The sequence below is a fragment of the Rosa rugosa genome, chromosome 1 (assembly GCF_958449725.1).
Source record: "Rosa rugosa chromosome 1, drRosRugo1.1, whole genome shotgun sequence".
Taxonomy (NCBI): domain Eukaryota; kingdom Viridiplantae; phylum Streptophyta; class Magnoliopsida; order Rosales; family Rosaceae; genus Rosa; species Rosa rugosa.
Genome location: NC_084820.1, coordinates 6,657,308 through 6,678,004, shown reverse-complemented (window position 1 = coordinate 6,678,004; position 20,697 = coordinate 6,657,308). Strand labels below are relative to the sequence as shown.

At 38.3% G+C, this 20,697-nt stretch overlaps 3 protein-coding genes across 3 annotated transcripts; 2 read left to right on the top strand and 1 right to left on the bottom strand.

The window, feature by feature from the left end:
• Positions 1–2,963: 2,963 nt before the first annotated feature.
• Positions 2,964–4,462, top strand: LOC133727087 (uncharacterized). The gene is made up of 3 exons (XM_062154716.1): positions 2,964–3,160; positions 3,492–3,776; positions 3,984–4,462. Exons 1-3 carry the CDS (start codon positions 3,121–3,123, stop codon positions 4,235–4,237), a joined length of 579 nt encoding a protein of 192 aa, XP_062010700.1. The 5' UTR covers positions 2,964–3,120; the 3' UTR covers positions 4,238–4,462.
• A 10,706-nt stretch (positions 4,463–15,168) lies between these two features.
• LOC133713422 (BTB/POZ domain and ankyrin repeat-containing protein NPR1-like) lies at positions 15,169–17,575 on the top strand. Its single transcript, XM_062139447.1, is given in 5 exon segments — positions 15,169–16,023; positions 16,108–16,726; positions 16,729–16,866; positions 16,966–17,169; positions 17,257–17,575. Coding segments are annotated over 5 exon segments (1,668 nt in total). The 5' UTR covers positions 15,169–15,507; the 3' UTR covers positions 17,448–17,575.
• A 24-nt stretch (positions 17,576–17,599) lies between these two features.
• LOC133713432 (heat stress transcription factor A-2-like) lies at positions 17,600–20,179 on the bottom strand. Its single transcript, XM_062139456.1, has 3 exons — positions 19,359–20,179; positions 18,139–18,956; positions 17,600–18,042 (listed from the first exon to the last, which is right to left on the bottom strand). The coding sequence occupies exons 1-2, from the start codon at positions 19,962–19,964 to the stop codon at positions 18,147–18,149; spliced, it is 1,416 nt and encodes a 471-aa protein (XP_061995440.1). The 5' UTR covers positions 19,965–20,179; the 3' UTR covers positions 17,600–18,042; positions 18,139–18,146.
• Positions 20,180–20,697: the final 518 nt, after the last annotated feature.

The following is a 20,697-nucleotide window of genomic DNA, read 5'->3' as shown; positions in this document are numbered from 1 at the left end:
GTTCAATAATTAACTTAGATTATCGAACATTCACTTGAAATTACGATATCGACCAAACATATATTGAGTGCACCCGATTACTAAGGCCACCCAATATATATATATATATATATATATATATATATATATATATATATATAATTTCTTTTATTTATTTATTATCAAACCGCGAAATACACAAGCAAACCAATAACAGTTTTATCGCATAGTAATTCGACAGAATTTACTATGGACACCCAATTATTTCCATTTTCATTCAAGATGTGCCCAAAACTACTATGAACACCCAAGCTTGACCATTTTCAATTATTCCACAAACATTCCAAATAACCTGCCTTAACAACACTAACAAGACATCAAGCATGATAATCACCATCCACTCTACATAGTCAGTTCCACGACCAATTTTCAGCATAACAACATCAATTTCCTACCCAAATCAAACATAAACTCCAAGCTACCGAAACTATAACAATCTGACAAAACTCCACAGCTAAGGAACTGATTTCCACCAAGTCATACCAACTCAAGCTACTAACTTAGGATTTGCATGACAATAACCAAACTTCAATTCAAGAATTCGAATTATACCTTCAAAATCCAACTGCAACCAAACCAAACTCCTTGCGGAAACTAGGCAGATGACGAACTGAGGATGTCGACGTGATCTGCCCAGCCAACTGCCCAATTCCTTGTCTACAGTTGCATTCGAGGCCGAGACCAAGCCAAGGAGAGCCGGAAAGGTCGCCGGCGTCGAATACAGCAACGGAACCGAGATGAACCCAGAAACGAAATTGTCAAAACTTGATCAAATTTGAAAACTAATTATACCAGCATGTAGTGTGCGACGAGTAGAAGAAGTTTCATACCTCGAACAGCCCAGAAGATAGCCGGAAAATTCGCCGGCGTCGGTGACAGCGTCGAGCTCAAAACCAACCCAGAAACCAAATCATCAAAACTTAATCGATTTCAAAAACCAATTACACTAGAGTGTAGAGCATGACTAGAGGATGGACTTTCATACCGAATGCGGCCCAAGCGGTGGCCGGAAATTGCAGAAACTCGCCGGCGCAGTCGCTGCTTCTCACTGTCGAGTCTCCCTCCTCGTCCGGTGCATGGGCGATCTGATTATGTAGGGAGGTAGGCGACGCGGAGATGAAGCAGATGGTGTTCGTCCGTCAGCGATCGGTGGCCGGACGGTGGCGCGGTGGCCGGGTCTCCTTCTCGGGTCGGTGGCGTCCGGGTCAGAGCTCCCAGCTCTCTCTCTCTCTCGTGTTTTCTACAACTAATCCCCATCCTTGATCTGATCAAGGAATATAAATACCCCAACCTCAATTGAAATCAAGGGCTAGGATTAGGCGGTGGGTAGATCAACGGCTAGGATTGCACCGCAGAAAATCCTATTTCTTTAATTTATTTTCTAAAATTCCACCACTTCGGAAAATCGTTATAAATAGCTCGGGGATCCGAAAAATTCCACGAACTCATCGTGACGTGTACTTTATTACCCAAGTATGAAATTGAGGATTTCACATTATGAAAATTTCTGAAAATATTCTCGAGCACTTTGACAATTGTCGAGATGGCGAAATAATTTCTCGTACGATCATCAATAAGTTCAACACATTTTTCCGGGGCTGAAATTTTGCAGAGGTAATCTATACATCATTAGGACCTAAAAACTGAACGGTTAAGATGTGAAAATATAATCGAAAAGTTGGTCAAAACTGGAAATCCGTACCTTTTTTCCTAGGTGCGGATATCCGCACCTGAACAAAGTTATATATATATATATATACAAAAACAAACTACTCCTCAACTGGTCAAAGAGATGGAAGAAGATAAATGACTAAACACACCCAATTCGTTAAATAATTAATTACTAACTCTCTCATTGTTTGCTAGTTAGATGGCAGACATCTAGAAACTCCGACCAAGAAAAATGGAGACGAGGAAAACAATTCAACAGTTGGGGTTGACGAATATATTTCATCATTTAGTTTGATTAATTATATTAGCAACCTCAATTTAGCTAGGGTTTTCAAACATCGAATTAAACCTTTGATTATTTGCATCTATACAAGCAAAGACCAAGAAATGAAGGAATAGCCGGCATAGAATTTTTAGCCTAATGATATTATCTTGACCTTCAATCAAGGCTTCAAAGTCGATGTCTGCTGCCTTATTTTTCAAGTTACCAACGTTTTCTTTTTTTGCCCATTTGAAGATTTTGAACTAGGAAAAAGAAGATGAAAGTCGGTCTTAAAAAAAAAAAAAAAAAAAAAGACTTTACCTTCTTGTTTTTATTTGGACCTGCCAAAACTGGGCCTCAATGTACACCGTATCAGTGTAGGTAGAAGTTGTTCTTTGAGGCCTTTTAGTCTTTTAGGAATTAGGACCTGCCATAACTGGGCCTCAATGCCAATCTTTTAGTGTCACCAATCTGTTCTTTACGACCTTTAGATCTTACACATGACTTCCCAATACTCTACCCTCGCACTCGAGAGTTATTTTGTCGCTCTCACTTTGTACGGTGGTAGAAATGCTACGATTGAAAAGAGTACGACCAACGGATAATGAAGCTTACTCAATCGATATATGTAAACTCTATTAACATTACGGTTATATGTATTCTACATAATTAAAGAAACTCATCCATAAACGGACCATGCATACTTAGTTAAGATCGCGTTTCTATTTCATGCATTTCAATTTTTGAGTATTGTTTATTAAATGTATTTATATCTGTTGTAACTATCTCAACATTTTTATTTAAAGGAAAAAAAAAACACAAACACAACCAAAAGCGTACTAAATAGCCCCGTTGACCGAAACAATCACATGAAATTATACAACAAGATATAGATATGATTTTTTTTTTTTTTTTTTTTGACGAGACAAGATATAGATATGATATGATTGAACATTCGAATCAGTTGAGAGAGACAGCTAGTGTTCAACTGAAAACAATCGAATCCAATTTCTTACCTGGCAGCGGGTCCGAGCCGCCGGCGCCGTTGTTTTGGGCTGTTAAGTAGGCCCAACAGTTGCGTTGTCCAAACGCATCTTCTTCGTCTCATCTTAAAACCTTATTCTTTCTGTGTCTGCCAACCATCTCCAATGGCGGAATCCAAACCCAGTCCGACACATACTTCATCAGGTACGAGTTTTCTAGTCTGCAATTCTCGTTTTGATCCTAATAGGCCTATACCCTTTTGCTAAATTGTTCAATTTGATACTTTTTTTCTTGAAAGATTATTGAAAAGATTGGAATTTTTTTTTGGTTCTGTGCTGGGTTTGAGATCATTAGAATGAAGAATGTATACTTTGAAATTTGAGTCTAATAACATTGGGGATTGAATTGGGATGGTGCTGAATCTAATTACAATGAGATGTGGTTTTTCAGGGGTTTCATTTACTTGTCTAGAAAAGTGAATGGATTGTTGATTAATGGGGTTAAATTTCTTATGAATATTTAAAATTTCTTACAGATAAAGAAGTAAAGGCACCAAATTTGATTGAAAGAGCAAAGGAAGAGGTTGGAGCAATGTTGCATCACACAGACGAATCAAATCACCATCACGAGGAAACTCATGGTTTGCGTAAAGACATTGATGAGAAGACCCCATTAGAGGAAGTTAAAGCTCCAAATGTGTTTGAGCGAGCAAAGGAGGAGTTCGAGGCTATAGTTGAAGCAATTCATTCCAAGAAGGAATCTGATTCAAGTGTTGAAATTAAAAAGGAGTCAAAGCAGGACAAAGCTGAATCAAAATCAGGTATTGATTTCATGACAATGTTGCTTATATGAGATGGTTTCTGGGTACTTTTAATGCGTAGGCCCTATGATTAGTAATGAAAGTGGTTAAGAACATTATGTATTTGATATGTTATGTCATTAGTACAAATTACATGTTAAGCAATGGCGTATTCAAGTTTTAACTACGGGTGTTTATTAGCCCTTTAACTATGTTTGATGTTTGCAGAAAATAATGGCAACTCACCTAGATTTTTAGATTATGCCAAGGGAAAGATTAAAACAATCATGCACCATGACAAGTCGCCAAAGCTTCACAACAAAGAAACTCACGGAACGAGTGATGACATTGACAATAATACCCAAGTGGATCACGTCAAGGCTCCCAATGTCTTTGAAAGAGCAAAGGAAGAAATTGAGGCCATTGTCCAGACGATTCATCCCAAGAAAGAAGAGAAGAATTCAGTCTCCCCACCCAAGTAGAAGGAAGGCGGATTGGGGGTGTCAATTGGAAAAGGGCTGGAGAAAGTGTGATCTCCTCGCAGTGATAACAAAGACTAGTCGAGATTTTATCAATTTCTTACCGATTGTTATTGACATTATATTTACAGTCACTTTCTGAAATCAATATGAATTCAACAGCCACATGGGGGGAATTTATATAGCAATGACGTGTTGAAAATTGAAATAAACTTTTCTTTGCTTGAATGCCTGATACTGTTCGTTATTGCATATATTTAATTAAACCCAGTTTTTCAGATCACATATCTTCTGCTACTTCTATCCAAACTCTATCAGTTGCCTATTTTGTAAAAACCATAGTTACATGCTCACAACATATGCACAACAATCATAAAAAGGATTAAGGCTTCCCTTCAGCGATAACAGACATGGATTCCATCTTATGCAACTGCTTAACTCGATCACTGAATGTGGTCTTCTGTTACTTACCAACTTGCTTCTCAATGGACAGAACTTATGCAATAGTCGTGGTAGTAATCAGGGACCAATTCATCTGTATATATATGAGACTTAAACCTCAAGAAGCTTCCCATTAAAGCATTCCTTGTCGGTTTAGGTTTCACGGTTAGATTCCTAATGTATCACAACTTGTAGTCTTTCTTGTAGACTAAGCAATGGATTACTATCCTTAATGAATTGATACACTACTTCATTAAGTCACTAGTATTGATTCACTGTTTGTATCCATGTTAAACTAGGATTGATATTAAGCTAATCATCAATTACTTTATGATGATATGTGTTATGTCCATATTTGATCTTACAATCTCCCCCTTGGACTCACACATATCATGCTCGATGATTTGCACCAGAGAACATCAAAACCTTCTTAACTTACTGAAGTGCGCGCCAGATAACAAACTCAAATCGAAAATCCATTCCAACATGGTCAGATCACAGTTACTTATGCAGAGCAAGAAACAGCATACATTTTAACAAAAATGCAGAGTTTCAAAACCACTAACACTCATCTGTATATATATGAGACTTAAACCTCAAGAAGCTTCCCATTAAAGCATTCCTTGTCGGTTTAGGTTTCACGGTTAGATTCCTAATGTATCTGTAATACCCCGAAAAATCCAAATTAAATTCCATGGATTTTTAGAAATGATTTTACGATAGTAGGAGCGAATACGGAGCTTGGAGAAGTTGTGGAATTAGTTCGAACGATTTTATTTTCGAAAACGAACGTTTTTTAGGGGGTCAACAAAGTTGACTTTTTATGCGTTCAAAATTTGGGAAAACTTCCTTCATGAAAGTTGTAGAGCTCGTCGATACGATCGCGTGCATATGTGGAACGCAATATTCGGAGTTCGTATGAATAAGTTATGAATATTTGAAAATTGAGATTTTTCTATAAATAGCAGAAAAATCAGAATTTTTCATTAAGGACGAAAAAATCTCATTTTTGCGGAACAGTCCCTCCGGTCTCTCTCTCTCGGCCTCAGACCCGCCGGGTTTCTGCCGACCCGACCCGGCCGGAAAGGGCACTTCCCGGCGTCCTCCGGCCACGACCCGGCCCTCTCCGGACTCGCCGTGCCACGCCCAGCCGCCTGGTGGCCTCCCCTTGCACCGCCGCTGCCCCCAGACCTGGATCGAAGCCCCCCCGAGCCTAGCTTTTGACCCGATCGGATCTTGGCCGTGCCGGCGTTGCACGGGCCGATCCTTCCCATTTTCGTGATCTCCTCCTCCCCCTGATCATCCCCATATAGGCCTTGCATGACGATTTTGGGTGTAGAGCGCTTGATCAAAGGTTTGACTTTTTCGACGGCTCTGATTCAATCTGGAATCAGATCAGACGCTCCGGATTAATCCAACTTCAACGCTTGATCTAGGACGATCTAGGCCGAACCAGGCTTAGCTCCAGGTATGAAAGACGATCACCCTTTCATTTTGAACAAGTTTGTAGTTGGTCGCTTTGCCATCGGAGGTGGTTGACCCGGAGTTGACCGCCGCGTTGACCGCCCACTGACCACTGCTTGTGGCGGCGCGTCAGACCATATTTCGAGTTTTCATTATCTAGGCGATGATCTATGCATCCATACGAGCGTTTTGATATATAACTTGGTCATGTTAGAAAAAGTTGATAAATAGTGGATTTACGTTTTTACGTTACTATTTACGGTTTTTACGTTTTATCTTCGGTTTACGATCTGCGAAGATCAGACCATCGGTTTTACTTCAAATTTTAATATGTTGATCGTATGACTGTCCCGGTGACTTTGTGAGGTCACGGGCGAAGATCCGACCGTTGGATCTTCGTATAATTGAGAAATAGTGATTCGGAAGGCGATTCGTGAGAATCCGACCGTCGGATTTTCATATAATTTTGTGGAGATGTTAGTAAGGGCGATTCAGGAAGATCTGACCGTTGGATCTTCGTGATAATTTTGGAGGATGATCCTAAAGGCGATCCGTGAGGATCCGACCGTTGGATCATCATTAAATTCAGATCCAACCGTTGGATCATCGTTTAATTTGAATCTGACCGTTGGATCGTCGTTTAATTACATTTATGAGTTGTTGGCTAAGTTAAGATCATTATTGGATTAGGTTATCGACGGATTGATTTGGCGGACAATTCGGGAAAATTGTTGTTTTAGCTGTTAAGAAGACGCAGCTGGATTAGAGGTGAGTAAACCTCACGTGGTTCATATTACGAACCGAATAAATTTAATTACTTTATTTTTGTCGCAATTGTGTGAAAATATTTGTGGAATAAATATTTGTTTTCAATCATATGGACTTGATCAACTACGGTCCATAGGTAAGTAAAATGATTTTATTATACAAATGAATTTCACGGTTTTTATGCTTGAACTATAGTTGGTATTAGTGGTCATCCCTGAGCGGATGATTACGTATATATATATTTACGTGGAATATATATATTGGTTGACGTGTGATTGGTGTGATGAAATAATTGAGAATGAATTGGATATTATTCAAGCTATTAATCTCGCATTTAATTGTTGAATAATGAAATGTTGATCATGTGGTGTGAAAGCTATTTTATATGCCCAATGGTGAATATGTGGAAATTATTTTAAGAAATAAAGATTTGTCTTGAAATAATATGTCTCTTTATGTGGGTGTACATATACATATATACGATCTATAAATCATAAAGATTGTATTTTGGTGATTTTGATTATGTCTGAGAAGTACAATTGTGAAGTCGGGTGTTATCTACTACCCCGTGCTTAAATGAATTACTGGTAAATGTGTTTTGGTGATATGTGGAAGTTAGCCTTGGGCCCTAGTCCCTACAGATAGTGCACTATTATACTCTTAGGAAGGTTGCTTACTTTGAGTATACATACTTGGGTATAGTACGTTGGACCCTAGTATGCTGCGGCTTTCCCGTACTTTGGGTATAGTACGTTGGACCCTAGTACGTGGATTTATGATTTGTTACCAGTCAACCTGGCTTACTCGTGCTTTGGGTATAGTACGTTGGACCCTAGCACTTGTATTTATGATTTGTTACCAGTTAATCCGAAAATTCACTAAAAAGAAAAGTGTACTTATATTATTTTGATCAAATATCTATTTGTGATATATTGTTAATATGTGAAGGTGTTAGTGGAAAGAGAATCAAGCATGCTTTGCTTTAATGTTATTTCACATATTAATGTTGCAATATTTGTTGGTGGTGATCAGTCAAATGCTGAGTTTTAAAAGAAGTATCGAGAATAAATATGCTTATATATGTTTCTGTGATTTTTGGAATTACATTGTGAGTGCGTCGATTGTTTACTTGAGTTATAATAAATATAATTGAATAAATCAACAGTTCTTTCTTGTTTACTCATACGGGCTGTCAAAAGCTCACCGGGTTTTGTGTTGTTGCAACTCCCGGTACACTATTCAAATTGTGTAGCGGGTAGTCTTACAGGTCAGGAGAATCAGGGCAGTGATCGTGCGGTTTAGAATATTAGTATTACATTTATAGCATTTGTTTTGTGAGGAGAATTGTGCTCTCTTGAGCTTTATAATTTGTTTTGGTGAGAGTGTACTGTAATAAGTAGCTTGAGGATTTGGTTTATGTAATTATCGAGAGGTGTAATGTGCAGTTGATTTTGAGAAAAAAATTCTGAGATTATAAACAGGGTATTTGAGGTTCATGCTTCGAATATGAATTACTTAAATTCAGAATTTGGGGTGTGACAGTATCACAACTTGTAGCCTTTCTTGTAGACTAAGCAATGGATTACTATCCTTAATGAATTGATACACTACTTCATTAAGTCACTAGTATTGATTCACTGTTTGTATCCATGTTAAACTAGGATTGATATTAAGCTAATCATCAATTACTTTATGATGATATGTGTTATGCCCATATTTGATCTTACAATCTCCCCCTTGGACTCACACATATCATGCTCGATGATTTGCACCAGAGAACATCAAAACCTTCTTAACTTACTGAAGTGCGCGCCAGATAACAAACTCAAATCGAAAATCCATTCCAACATGGTCAGATCACAGTTACTTATGCAGAGCAAGAAACAGTATACATTTTAACAAAAATGCAAAGTTTCAAAACCACTAACACAAGCTTCTGCAATCCACATATGTTCAACTAGAAGTGATACAATATATGTTAATGTGTATCAACAAGTAAACATATATTAGGTCCTACTTTATGTTTCTAAAACTAGAAACTCAAGCAAATTCACTGAACACTGATGACTTAAAAATATTGCTTGAACCTTAACATCATGCTTCACATGATTTAAGCCATCTGATAGCAAGTATAACTTTAAACACAAAATCGATAATTTTCAGAACATTCAACAAAAACTGCAGCAATAACCAAAATATGAAAATACCTCAAAATTTATTAATAATAAAATCTGTCATTACAAATAAGTTGTGATAAATAAAGTCAAAAGATCACAACTAAAAATACAAGAACTCAAAAACCTTAGAAATTTAAATTGCTCCAACTGGATTAACTCTCTACTGAACCTAAGCATCTAGATTAGCTAAAACTCCAATGCTGGTTGTATGTTTCTGAAATGCTGCTACTGACAAGGCCTTGGTGAAGGGGTCTGCTAGCTGTGAATTCGTGTCAATGCTCAAAACAACTATCTCACCATGCTTAACCCTTTCTCTAACACTGTAATACTTTAAATCAATGTGTTTAGAATTATTTGATCTTTTACTGTTCTTGCTAAAGAAAACAGCTGCTTCATTATCACAATAAATCACAAGTGTGCCTGCCACAATGTGACTTAACACTTTGGTCTGCATCAAGAAATTCCTGATCCAAAGTCCTTCACACACAGTTTCATATACTGCAATAAATTCAGCTTGCATGGTGGAGGTTGAAACTAGTGTTTGCTTCATGGTTTTCCAAGCAACTGCACCTCCTGCTAGCATGTACACATATCCACAAGTTGACTTCTTGGAGTCTGGATAGTTCCCTGCGAAATCAGAATCTGAAAATCCAACGAGTTTCAGATCCTCCACTTGCCTATAAACTAGCATGTAATTCTTTGTTTTCTGCAGGTACCTCAACATCACTATTAGGACTCTGCTTCTTGGTTAACTTATCACCTTTGGACATGGGAACTTCTCCAGCTGCACACTTTTCCATACCAAATCTCTTTAAAACTTTGGTAACATAATTCTGTAGAGACAAACCAAGTAGTCTCTGTGCTCTATCTCTTTTAATCTCAATGCCTAGTACATAGGATGCTTCTCCTAAGTCTTTCATGTCAAAATTATTTGACAAAAAACTCTTAGTGTCTTTAAGCAGTTTAATGTTACTGCTAGCCAAAAGTATATCATCCACATAGAGAACTAGAAAAATAAAATTGTTCCCAACTGTCTTCAAGTAAACACACTCATCAACAAGATTCTCTGTAAATCCAAAAGTAGAAATCACAGAATCAAATTTCTTGTACCACTGTCTAGAAGCTTGTTTAAGGCCATAAATTGATTTTCTTAACCTGCATACTAAGTTTTCACTTCCAGCTTGCACAAAACCTTCTTGCTGCCTCATATAAATCACTTCATCTAGTTCACCATTCAAGAAGGCTGTTTTAACATCCATTTGGTGCAGCTCCATATCAAAATGAGCCACTAAAGCCATGATTATCCTAAACGAGTCTTTTGTAGAAACTGGAGAAAAAGTCTCAGTAAAATCAATGCCCTCCTTCTGTGTAAAACCCTTGGCAACTAATCTTGCTTTATGTCTCTCTACATTGCCATTTGCATCTCTTTTGGTTTTGAAAACCCATTTACAACCTATAGGTTTCTGATTAGGGTCAGGTTCAACTAATTCCCAAACTGCATTTTGGCTCATGGAATCAATTTCTGCTTCCATTGCTAGCTGCCATTGGTGAGATTCATTACTTTCAATAGCCTGGTTAAATGTAGTTGGATCATTGTCCTCTGCACAGTCCATTTCAATTTCTGCTTCTTGCAGATAAACAATGTAGTCACTATCTTCCCCCCCCCCATAAGTTGGTTTTCTTGCTCTCTGTGATCTTCTAGGCTGAGGGTTGACAGGGACTTGATCAGTTACAGGGTCAGTTACTTGACCAGTGACAGTTACTTGGTTAGTTACTTGACCAGTGACATGGTCAGTTACTTGTCCAGCGACAGTTACTTGGTCAGTGACTTGACCAGTGACAGGTACTTGACCAGTTACATGGTCAGTTATATGACCAGGTACAGTTACTTGGTCAGTTACATGGTCAGTGACATAACCAGTTACATGACTGGTTACTTGATCAGGGACAGTTACGTGGTTAGTTACTCGACCAGTGACTCAATCAGTTACATCTTGTTCTAAAGGCAATACAACACTTATATTCTCATCCGACACAATTTCCTCAAAATCTGAGGTTAAATCCTCAAGGTTTGTATTGTGAACTTTTTCACTTAGAAACTTTACTTGATGTGTTTCAAAAATTCTAGGTGAATGATGAGCAGAATATAATTTATAGCCTTTAGATTTATCTGGATAACCTATAAAATAGCAACTAACTGTCTTAGGATCAAGTTTATTCAAGCTTGGATTATAAATCCTAGCTTCTGCATGACATCCCCAAACATGGCAGTGATGAAGACTAGGTTTTCTGCCACACCAAAGCTCAAAAGCAGTATTTTCTATGGCTTTGCTAGGTGTTCTGTTGCAAATATAATTTGCAGTTTTTAAAGCCTCACCCCACAGAAATTTAGGCAAACCTGTTGTACACATCATACATCTAACCATGTTCAAAAGAGTCCTATTCTTTCTCTCTGCAACACCATTCTGTTGTGGGTTATAGGGTGTTGTATATTGAGCTTTAATTCCATTGTCTTGCAAAAACAAGGCAAATGGACCCTTTTGTTGGCCGGATTCAGTGTACTTGCCATAGAACTCACCCCCTCTATCTGATCTTACTGTTTTGATTTTCTTTTCTAATTGATTTTCTACCTCAGACTTAAAGATTTGAAAAGCTTTCAATGCTTGTGCCTTTTCTGAAAGTAGATAAACATAACTGTATCTAGAAAAATCATCAATGAATGTGATAAAATACACATTCCCACAGATAGTTTGATGTCTAAATGGTCCACATATATCAGTGTGTATGAGTTCTAATAAATTTTGGCTTCTATATGCAGTCTTCTGTCTAGCATTAGTTATTTTTCCCTTAAAGCATTCAACACAGTCTGTTAGATCAGAAAAATTAAGTTCATTTAGGATGTTGTTTTTCACCAAAATTTTCAGTCTCTCTTTTGAAACATGGCCGAGTCTTCTATGCCATAAAAATGCAGACTTTTCATTTAGTTTGGTTCTTTTAACACCTGTTTAAGTGCTAGTACTGTTGGTGTTATTTTCAACAAGTAAAATTTCTTGTTGAGCCATTGAACAATTTAACTGTAAATAATCATTCATAATAACACCAGAACCAATTTGAACAGAATTTTTAGAAATAAGAATTCCATTACTATCCATAACAAGTCTACAACCAGATTTTACTAAAAGAGAAACTGAAACCAAATTCCTTCTCATGGAAGGTACATAAAAAACATTGTCCAGAACTAATAATTTTCCTAATCCTAAATCGAGCTTTAAGGTTCCAATAGCCTTGACTGCCACTCTCATGCCATTGCCTACACACAGGTGCACTTCATCACTTTTTGGGATTCTCCTCCTTATGAATCCCTGCAAAGAATTAGTAATATGAATAGGTGAGCCTGAATCTATCCACCAAGACTGTGGTTCAACATTTATAAGATTAATTTCTAAGGAAAAAACTGTATTAGAAAAAATCTTACCCTTTTTGGCTAACCAATTCTTATAGCCAGTGCAGTCCTTTTCATGTGTCCTACTTTTTTGCAAAAGTAGCACTTGAACCTGAATGGCCTGTTTTTCTTGGCCACTGCAGCTGTTGAACTCTTAGTTATGGCTTTGGTAGGCTTGAGCTTATTTTGGGGCTTTTTCCTTTTAGGCTTCTCAATGAGGTTAATGGTTGTAGCAGGTTCCTTTTCTTCCTTGATCCTAGATTCCTCATCAACACAGATGGATATAAGTTCATCTAGAGTCTAGTTTCCCTTTTGAGAGTTGTTACTGGTCCTAAGATGACTAAAACTGTTAGGCAAGGAATGTAGTGCATAATGCACTACTTGCTCATCCCTTACCCCCATTAAGAGTTCCCTGAGTCTGCCATTTATATTGATCATCTTCATAATATGCTCTCTAACTCCCCCTGAACCCATGTACTTCAAATCATGAAACTCCTTGGTTAGCCTAGCTGCTTCTGCCTTTTCACTTTCTTTAAACTTAGCACCTATGTGTTCCAGAAAATCTGATGCTAGCTCAGGCTCTTCAATACTTCCCCTGACAGTCTTAGACATAGAGGTTCGAATGAGGTTCTTAGCCATTCTATTGGATCTATGCCACTTCTTGTAAAGGTCAGTATCTTTCTTGGTGCTCTTTTCATTTAACTCTTCAGGCTTATCCTCAGTAAAGCAGTAGTCTATGTTCTCATGCATTCCCATATAATTTTCCACAGAGTCTAGCCAAGCTCTATAGTTGGTTCCAGTTAACATCAAGACACTGTTCAAGTTCATGTAAGAGTTACCTAAGGAGCAAAACAAAAATTCGAGTGAGTTCTCAGTTTGTAAAGAAAATATGTTCAAGTTTTCTGTGTTTTATTTAGCTTTAAGTAACCAAAACAAGAACATACAGAAAACCTAAACAATCATACTTGCATTCATGTCAGTCCATAACAAAAACAATATTAAGCATCACTTTTGAGCAGAAACTTAATATCCTGGAGTTCTTTATCAATATGCCATGTTCAATGAAAACAAGTTATCCAAAGAAATTTATCCACATCTTTAGACAGAAGAAAAATTTCTAAGTATCCGTATTTATTTTCATCAAGCATGCATACTGCTGTTTTGTATTCTAAAACCATACTTAACCACTTCTTTGAAAGATAAAACTGAAGCATAGTTTTAAAACACAAAACACAATTTCAGTTTTGTTACTCGATCAGGTACAGTTACTTGGTCAGTTACTTGACCAGTTACACGTACCTGATCAATGTTTTCTGCCAACATCAATGAAGGATGCTTTGTGCATCATAATCACTTATGCCAACAGAAAACCACAAAACATATGAGCTCTTTTACTTTACATTCTATCCAGATTCATCCTTGCAAGAAAATTAAGCTCTTGTATCTGTCAACTTTAACAACGTGTAAACAAAAGTTGGGAGATTTCTGTTCTTCATACAATTTTACACAATCACAGATACAATACAATATCATCAATCAATTCAACATGCATATTCAAGCATAATCAAAATTGATTCGATTCCAAGAAAACACAGAACAATCAAGAAATTGTAAATTTCATCCGGTCACCATCTACTCTAGCCTAACGCACGCCGGGAATGCAACTAGGGTTCTTGAGCACAATCAAAAACTCAATTATCATGCTATGAATCGAAATCAATTTCACAGAAAAACCTGTTTTTGCTTTTTCCCCAATTTGCTGCTAAAAAATCATAGCGGAAGCGTGAATTTTATAATTAACCAGATGCAGCAGTCGACTTAAGTAACTTACCTTGATCAGGTACCTGACCAGTTACTTGGTCAGTTACCTGGTCAGTTACTTACTTGGTCAGGTACCTGATCAATTACATGACCAGTGACTTGGTCAGTAACCTGATCAGTTAGTAACCTGATCAGTTACTTGACCCGTAAAGCAAAAACCCTTAAAAAAATTTTATGTTTGTTTTGCAAAATCCTAAAACGATTTTTCATATTTGTGAGCCTATGCTCTGATACCAATTGTAAAAACCATAGTTACATGCTCACAACATATGCACAACAATCATAAAAAGGATTAAGGCTTACCTTCAGCAATAACAGACATGGATTCCATCTTATGCAACTGCTTAACTCGATCACTGAATGTGGTCTTCTGTTACTTACCAACTTGCTTCTCAATGGACAGAACTTATGCAATAGTCGTGGTAGTAATCAGGGACCAATTCATCTGTATATATATGAGACTTAAACCTCAAGAAGCTTCCCATTAAAGCATTCCTTGTCGGTTTAGGTTTCACGGTTAGATTCCTAATGTATCACAACTTGTAGCCTTTCTTGTAGACTAAGCAATGGATTACTATCCTTAATGAATTGATACACTACTTCATTAAGTCACTAGTATTGATTCACTGTTTGTATCCATGTTAAACTAGGATTGATATTAAGCTAATCATCAATTACTTTATGATGATATGTGTTATCTTACATATTTTATATATGCTAGAGCCAGAGCACTGCTTTTGTGTGAATTAAACTAGAGCTAGAAAACAAAAGAAACAGGGTATGTGGAAGCCCTGCCTAAGAGAGAGGGCACAGAAAAACGGTGGTCATGACGATCACCGAAAACTCGCCAACAGATTCAAAGACTTTAACCGGAATACGATGCTTGTTTTTGAGTCCCAACACAAAAACACTTTTTGATCTGGTGGTTGTGAAGCTGTGAGTTGTGATTTGATTGTAAGGACAAATCGAATTGAATTCGTAGCCTTTTTGAGTGATCGAGCCTTTTGACTCTTTTGTATTCACTCATCGTCACCCATGTTCTAAGCTCATGTGATGTGATCATCCATGGCGCTTTCACGTATTTAATCAGCCATTGCCCTCATTACTCGACCAAACCAATATTCTCCATTTTATGTTCAAGTTCAACTCTGGTACTTGCCATGGAATATACGAAAACTTGTTTTTCGGATTCCAACGAGGTTGTTAGCAGTAGCATAAGTATAGCTCACCACCACTCTCCCTCTTCTTCTTCACCTCCTCCTGATATCACATCCCTCAAGCACCTCTCCGATAACCTCGAACTGATAGTTGACTCCTCGTACTTTGCCGACGCCAAAATCGTCGTCAGCAACGGCCGGGAAGTCCCCGTCCACCGCTGCATCCTCGCCGCGAGGAGCTCGTTTTTCAAGAACGTCTTCTCAGCTAAAGAAGGCAGTAGCTCTATTAGGTTTGAATTGAAGAAGTTGGCGAAGGAATACGACGTTGGATTGGACTCACTGTTGGCTGTTTTGGGTTACTTGTACAGCGGCAAGCTCAAGTCTTTCACTAAAGGCGTTTGTGTTTGTGTAGACGACTCTTGTGCTCATGTTGCTTGTCGTCCCGTCGTTGATTTCATGGTGGAGGTTCTCTATGCTTCTTCAACATTTCAAATCTCAGAACTGGTCACTCTTTACCAGGTAAAAAAGGCGCTAAAATTTGTTTGTTTAAAGTTTAAGTTATGTTTGGTAAGCAAAAATGTACATTTTATGTTGGTATTGCAGAGGCATTTGCTTGATATTCTTGAAAAAATAGCCATAGATGATGTGTTGGTGGTTCTGAGTGTTGCGAATATGTGTGGTAAAACTTGTGAGAGATTGGTGGAGAGATGTATTGAGATGATAGTGAAGTCTGATGTTGATATTGTCACTCTTGAGAAAGCATTGCCTCAAGGATCCGTGAAGCGAATCACGGATTCGAGGTTGGCTCTTGGCCTGGACAGTTCTCGGAGCAGTAATGCTGCGAGTAACTTTCCGGATAAGCACACAAAGAGGATACACAGGGCTTTGGATTCTGATGATGTTGAGTTGGTTCGAATGCTGTTGAAAGAGGGGCATACGAATCTTGACGATGCACATGCACTTCACTATGCTGTGGCATACTGTGATGCAAAGACCACAGCAGAGCTGCTTGATCTTGGAATTGCGGATGTGAATTGCAGGAACCTGAGGGGTTACACTGTGCTGCACCTTGCGGCGACCAGGAAGGAGCCTAAGATCATTGTGTCACTACTTACCAAAGGTGCTCGTCCCTCGGATCTTACATTGGATGGGAGGAAAGCTCTTCAGATCACTAAGCGTCTTACCAGAGCTGCGGATTTTTTCAACTCGAGTGAGAGGGGAAGTCTTCTTCCAATGACCACTTGTGTATAGAGATATTGGAGCAAGCAGAAAGGAGGGATCCAGTGCTTGGAGAAGCTTCTCTTTCGCTTGCAATGGCTGGCGATGATCTGCGTATGAAACTCTTGTACCTTGAGAACAGAGGTGAATGCTTGCCTATAGGCTTATAAACCCCAAAGCCTACCATTAAACTCAGCTTGTGAATCTGACAAATCTTACTTGACTGATTGTTTCTTGTCTCAGTTGGACTGGCAAGGTACCTGTTCCCCATGGAAGCAAAGATTGTAATGGATATTACTCAACTTGATGAAACTTCAGCGTTTCCATTAGCCTGCCTGATCCCGAATAATCTTGCCGGTTCCCAGAGAACAACTGTGGACTTGAACGAGGCACCCTTCAAGATTAAGGAAGAACACCTTGCCAGACTAAGAGCACTGTGCCGATCTAGTTAAGTACCAGTCTCTCACAAATCAATCACGAATCTTCACATTTAGCTTCATAGACTTACTAGTCTTCTCTTATATTTGCGAACAGCGGAAATTGGGAAACGGTTCTTTCCTCGTTGTTCAGAAGTACTGAACAAGATCATGGATGGTGATGAAGTGTCACAGCTTACATACACACGGAATGACACTCCAGAAATAAGGCTCTCAAAGAGAAAAAGGTACATGGAAATCCAAGAAGTACTAAGTAAGGCTTTTGATGAAGATAACACAGGAAATTGATCGTTCTGGAATGTCATCATCCTCATCTTCTACATCAGCACGAGTAGTAAGGCCTAAGCTCACTATCGATCGACATTCGAAACAAACTTGAAAGAACGAAGGGGGTAGAAACTTATTGTCATTCTGTATGTTCATTCTTGGCTTCTTCTTCTTCATCCTTTTCAAGATCATAATTCTGTGGAGAGTGGTCATTGAGTTTTCTTCTTGTATCCTTTCAATGCATAAATGGATATACTATGGGTATTTCTATTTGTATCCAAAATGTTTTTGCCTCTATCATTCTCTGTGCAGAAGATTGAATCAGAAGCAAAACCCTGAAACATAATATACCCCTTAAACTCCTACTCCTATGAGTTGACGCAAAAGCGAAATATGTCATAATTTACATTATATATGTCAAGCTGAGACCTCAGGAGATAGATTTTTACAATCCAGGCCCCAAGGCGAATATACAGACATAAATTGTAAAAACAGGGGAATTAAAGTAAATAGAAGTATGTGCAACTACAAAAGACTCCATAGCTCTAAGGTTAAGGAGTTCTTGATTGACCCGGAATCTTCAATGGTTTGTATCTCCATTCTCAGATCTTCACAACTGCAAAGCCAATTACCCCACAAAGATATTACATTTTACCCAATGCATAAAACTGTAACACATTCATATTGAAGAGAAAGATAATAATATATATACCAGCGAAATCAAGGCACTGATCCAACACAACCAGCTTGTTCAACCAAGCAGTTACTAACATATCCACTCCAATCACGTGGCTTGACAACCAAATCATCAAAGTCGTGTGGCCCGGTAATTAAATCCTCCAATTCCTGGTAAAAGTTTGAGTCATTGACTGCATATTCATCATCAAAAACTGAATTCTCTTGGAGCAATTTCTCGGACATATCATGGTAAACAAAGTGCACTTCTGCCTGTGGCTTATTATTTTGAAGCGAACTACATGATTTATCAACCACGGAAGCTGGCAATGGGGTTTCTTGCTGTTGAGGAACCACTGCTTCCGGCAATTGCCCAGCAAAGACTTGAACTTGGTCTCCACAATCACCAAAATCTTCAAAACCTTGGGCTGAAAGTAACCTCCTTCTCTTTCCTAAATCGCCCCCCTCGAGCTCTCTCTTCAACACTCTTTTCTGCATTAGCTGCTCCACAAAATTGGGTTTCCTTGTTGTCTTGGTGAGGAAAAGCAGCATCCTCTGCTGCTTACACTCAGAACTTCGAATCCTCTCTTCGACAGCAGTCAGCTGATGCTGCGAGTACTTCTGTTGCTGTTTGAGATTCAAGATTTCGAGCTTCAGTACGTCTTGATCCTTCTTCAGCGTTTCGAGTTGGACTTCTAACCCGGCTTTTTTGGTTGAATTAGCTGAGACATTGCTTCCTTGTGGCTGCTTGTTGTATCTGCTTCTTCTCTTGATGCTTTTCAGCAAGTGCTTCTTCCCTCCTTGAAACCCTTCATTTGCAAACTCCCACCTATCCGGATCAACCTTCTTGAATCCCTGCATTGAAAATTAGTACAACCCATCACATAAAGCAAATACTAGGCCAAGTAAACTGATATTGTATCACATATGAAGTAAACTGAAGTAAAGATACAAACTACAATTCGCAACAAGTACTACTAAAACTAAGATCAAAATACAAAAAATCACACATGAATCAAACTGAAGTGAAGGTTCAAACTTAATTTGAAACAGGTAGTACTATAACAAAGATCAAAATATATCAAGTCACATATGAATCAAACTGAAGCGCAGGTTCAAACTTTAAATTGCAACAAGTACTACAAAAAAGACTAATTAAAACAAAGATCAAAATATCTCAAGTCGAATCAAACTCAACTACTACGACTAAGATTGAAATTCGAAACTTTACGAAGGAGTTGGGATTTATGTGAATACATAAGTGTTGAGCTGGCGAATGAAGCTTGAGAAATTGCTGTGCTTGAAGTACTTAGGCAATAGGGTCTTGGAGAACTCATGGCAGTCCCAAACAATGAAGCTTTGGCGAGCTTGGCTCCACGACACAATCGGGTCGGTTTCCGGGTCGTCCACCATCTGAAATGTCTTGTTGAGAAAAGGTGGCGGCCCTGTTTCGAGCAAACACTCCATGGGCTTGGGCAACACCTTTGAAGAAGAAGAAGAAGAAGAAGAATATGATCCATTAATATTTCTACCACTACCACAATTGAAGCAATGTCTACCATCATAATCATCCACCACAAACTCTATGCTCTCTTCTTTGATTTGGACCACCTCTGGTTTAGCCATATCCACGGCCTTGTTTGGTTCCTCCACTTCCTCTGTGAGCTTTGGTGAAGCGGTGGAGGAAGATGAAGAAGCAGATGACCCATCAAAACTACCACCTTTACAATTCACTGCCTCTTCTTCTTCCTTGACTTTCACAGCTTCTTCTGAAGCCTCTTTGGGTTGTGTAATCTGGGCCGTCGATGAAAATGGCGAACAAGATCCACCACCACCACCATAACCACCGTCAGAAACCACCATTTCTTCTTGGTATTTGATACAGGGGTTTTAGTGAACCGAATAGTAAGCTGAAAATGGAGGTTAGTGAAAATGGCAGAGTTTTATATACAGAGAAGGTGAATTTATGGAATTTCTGCCTCTTCACAGTGGTGTTGTGAGTGACGGTAGGTGAGTGACTGTGTATATCCATTTAAGGAAAGTGCAGGAACAAGGCCACGTTTACCAGTTGTGTTACCAACGTGACCCCGGCCATGTATCCAAAGCCCCTCAAATAAACTTCCCAATAGCCCCAACTGTGCAGCACATATCACAGGTGAGATTGTGTGAGTCTTTCAGAGGATATCATCACAGTACTTTGAAGACAAACTCTTCAACTAAAAAAAAAAAAAAACAAAATGAGAAATGGTTGTTCACCTCAATTTAGAAAATGCAATACAACTAATAGTCTAATACTTACATTTTTGTCTTTCTTTCATGTTTCATTTCATTTCCCGTAAGTAACAAGTCACAAAGAATGATGTAAAATATACGCAATTATCAAAAATACCGAAAGTTCTCTTATGTACAGTTAATCATTAACTGTTAATGTAAATGGTCCCGCACTAAATATGCGATTTCAATTTTTAATATTTATGGTCATATTTTACCCAAAAAATCAAAAACTACATTTGATGTTATTCACCTATCTGTTCTTATTTGTACGCTGGTGTGCTAAATCATTTCCGAAATATGTTCATCAAACGGGGTATGAAAT